At 45.9% G+C, this 3,695-nt stretch overlaps 1 protein-coding gene across 1 annotated transcript in view; it reads right to left on the reverse strand.

The window, feature by feature from the left end:
• The window catches only part of LARGE (like-glycosyltransferase), a 663,150-nt gene that overhangs the window by 200,065 nt on the left and 459,390 nt on the right, over nt 1-3,695 (reverse strand). The window contains exon 6 of the mRNA XM_006901347.1: nt 662-766. Coding sequence (XP_006901409.1) covers nt 662-766 — 105 coding nt within the window. The remainder of the gene's footprint in view (nt 1-661; nt 767-3,695) is intronic.

The raw sequence follows: 3,695 nt of genomic DNA on the forward strand, positions 1-3,695 counted from the left end.
GAGAGAGAGAGAGAGAGAGAGAGAGAGAGAGAGAGAGATGCTTCTGGCTAGTATCACCTAAGGTATGTCCTCATCCTCACCGAGGTCCCCCGACTGCCAGTGCTGGCCAGGATGCTGACCCCGGCCTTGGGTCCATTATGACCTCATCCCTGACTCTAACCCCTTCTCATTGTTCCTCTGTGCATGCTAGTGTTTGCAGTCGACCTGGAGTCTGCCCTTCACCTCTCAGACTGGACATTCTGACTCTTCCCTCTGCAGCCAGGCCACACCAGCTTCCTGCTCTGCAAAGTCAGCCTCCTGACTCCACCTTCTGTACCAAACTGGGAGGCGCAGGGAGAAGACCAGTCACTTTTGTCAGCCTGCAGAACAGGGCATCATGTTTCACCTCCTAGTGGCTCCATCTCCAGATACCTGCCCCGTATTTACGGAGCTAAGGAGCCTGCAGATCAATATCGATAAAGATGTCCAGGAGGAGTCAGATGTGATGGTCAGCAGAAGTGTCAGGGGACTGCCAACACGTAATACCTACTTCGTCTGTCCCTGCTGCACCAGAACAGGGCGGGGGAGGGGAGGATGCGTGCTGCCAAATGCAGGTGAAAAAGGATTGAGCCTTCATATCATCCTTTGGAAACCCCCACTGTCTATTCCCCCCATGACTTACCGGTGTTATAGCCCCTTCCAAGGGCAGGCCAAGGGCGGTGATTTTTCCACAGGTTTCCAAGGTACCAATCACTCTGGTTCTCTACCAAACCCAACACCTGCTGACCTGCAAGTACAAAGAACACCAGTGTCTTAAAAAGAGAAAACTCTGGGATCAGGGAGTGTTTGAGCAAAAGGCATAACAATGGCAAGTTACAATCATTTACATTTCTTGTGAATCTTTCTAGCTTCCAGGGCCTGACCTAATGACTTCACTAAGTAGTAACATATTTAATCTTCATGGCTATGCAGACATTATTATTATTATTATTATTGCTTCCATTTCACAGAGAAGAAACAGAGACCCAGAAAGGTTAACTAACTTGTCAAAGGTCAGTCAGCTAATCTGTGATGAAGCCAGAATCCAAATCAATCCATTCATTCATCTATCTTCCTTATTATCTACTCATCCATCCATCCATCTATTCATGCATCCAAATAGTCATCTATCCATCCATCCCCTCTATGAATGTATGAATCCCACCATCCATCCATCCCCATCTATGCATGTATGTATGTATCCCATCATTCATCCATCCATTCATCCACTCATCTATCCATCCATTCCCTCTATGAATGTATGAATCCCACCATCCACCCATCCATCCATCCATCCATCCATCCATCCATCCATCCATCCCCATCTATGCATGTATGTATCACATCATCCATCCATCCATTCACTTATCCATCCATCCATTCCCATCTATGCATGTATGTATGTATGTATCCCACCATCCATCCATCCATCCATCCACTCATCTATCCGTCCATTCCCATCTATGCATGTATGTAGGTATCCCACTATCCATCCATCCACTCATCCACCCTTCCATCCTCTTATCTATCCACCCATCTTCTAACTCATGCAGCACATACATATTGACTGACAAACTACCCATCAAATAATCCAGTTTTAAAATCATTTTCCCATTGCTTATTGATCTACTGGCTCTCTCAGAAGGGGAAAAAAAGGAATTCTTGTTCAATGGAAACAGAGTATATTAAAAATGCTGTCGAGTGGCTACCTTCTCACAACGTTTTTGTTCCTACATCTACAGCGTCTTCTAAATTGTATTTGTCAAATGTCAACATATCATCCACTTTTTAAGTACTAGAAAAAAATCATTATGCAGGAGCACTGTCTAGAGGAATAATTACTTCTCTGTCTCTTCTGATACCTCCTGCTTTGATACTAACCCTCTCTTTTCCACTTCATGTCTTTAGGTGAGTTTGTCTCCAAGGCAGTCTCTTAGGGTGCAGATGCCTTTGGGACATGGGCAAGAATAAGCCTCCAGGCCTTCTTGATAGGGAATTAGATCCAATGGCTTATCTTAGACCACATCATCACACCACTTGGAAGATATTATCTTGGAATTACTGGCAATACCACTTCATAGGCTAGGAGATTGAGGCTTCTAGAGGAGCAGTGTTTTGCACAGATAGTGATGGAGCCAGGAGGCTGTCATGAGGTCCTGGATTCAAGACAATCCTATGCACAAAGAAGAGAAAACCAGGCCTGTTCCTGCACCAACTCCATTACTGCCTCTGTACTACACTGGCTGGTTTTTGGAAGCAGGTCACCAGGCCTTTTTTCCAAGTCCATTTATACCTTGAAATGCCACTGAACGTACCTGTTCAGCATCACAGCAACACATAAGTCTCCACTGACACACTGCTGGGGACCATGCATTGGCTGTGAGTTGAAACGTGTGTGTGAACCCAGTTTAGGGAACTGCAAGAAAAGAGAGAATTCTACCACTGCCTTCGTAAACAGAAACTGGATCCATGTTGGCCTAACAGCCTGACTCTTTGCACTATTTCAAGTTTTTCTTGCTTCTGTTTCCAATGAACTTTAGAGGCAGGAATTATGCATCCACATTTTATAGAGAGGGAAACTGAGAGCACTTGGATAAGTCATCAAAGGGCACGCAGCCATGAATTCCTGCCTTCTACAGCTAAACAATGCCTTCTGGACCAGAAATCCTCACAGTGCTGGCCAATCTGAGAAATAAAGACCTTCCATTTGGCTGACCGAATGAAAGCCCAGCGGCACACCGGGAAAACACAGTGGTTCTCCGGCATACCACGCTGGGTGATATAGAACCGCCTGTGTGTGCGGACAGCTCCTTGAAATGATTGTGTGTGGGTTTGGGGTAATTTATTTGATCAATTTATCGAGCTCCCATCTAAATCATCACCCCAGCACAAATACATAAATTAGAGGCATGGGAGAAATACTACCACCCACTTTATCATTGTAGATGCTTGCCTCCAAAACTTGTAGAATCTCTCCGGAGAACATATCACCAATTCGGGGAGTGCAAGAACCAATCAATTTCAAGGCAAACAAGCTTGGCTGTGGAAGTGTGTGTAAAAACAATTAGATCTGAGAGGCAGGAACACTTTGCTAGGACTCTGTGTGCCCTGTCCTGTTCCTAATATGTGCTGACACTCACACCATGGGACACAGAGGGCAAATGGGCTATTTAGAGCTGGCCCACATTTATGAACGACCCAGGTTGCTGTGACTACTTTTGTGTCTGTGTGTGTATGTGTATGTGTCTGTGTGTGCAACATGGACTTAGGCCGACCTTCATTGAGTGAGGGCAGATATTCGAATTGCAGATGAAATCTGAAAGTCACATTCTGCACACTGCCATTCTGTGTGCTTTATTCAATCTACTTCATCAGAATCATCTAGGTCAGAATCATCTCTACTAGCCCTCGTTCATTTCTGCCAAGCTGACATGCACATTGCTTTGCTGTGTCTTGCTCACGCAGCCCTTCCCCAGGCAGGGACTGCTTTTGCCCTGGTGTCACCTGTTGACCGAGAGTGATGTCAGTCTTACACAACAGAAAGAAGTGCTGGCCAGTCCCAAATCATACTTCCGGCACCAGCAATGCTGTGGCTGCTGGGTCGATCCATCTCCACAAGGGGGTCCCACCTGGTGTCCTCCTCCAGTGATCACTCCCTTCTGGTGATGGGATCAACG

This window comes from Elephantulus edwardii, unplaced genomic scaffold (assembly GCF_000299155.1).
Source record: "Elephantulus edwardii isolate Elephantulus edwardi_28Jun2011 unplaced genomic scaffold, EleEdw1.0 scaffold00321, whole genome shotgun sequence".
Taxonomy (NCBI): domain Eukaryota; kingdom Metazoa; phylum Chordata; class Mammalia; order Macroscelidea; family Macroscelididae; genus Elephantulus; species Elephantulus edwardii.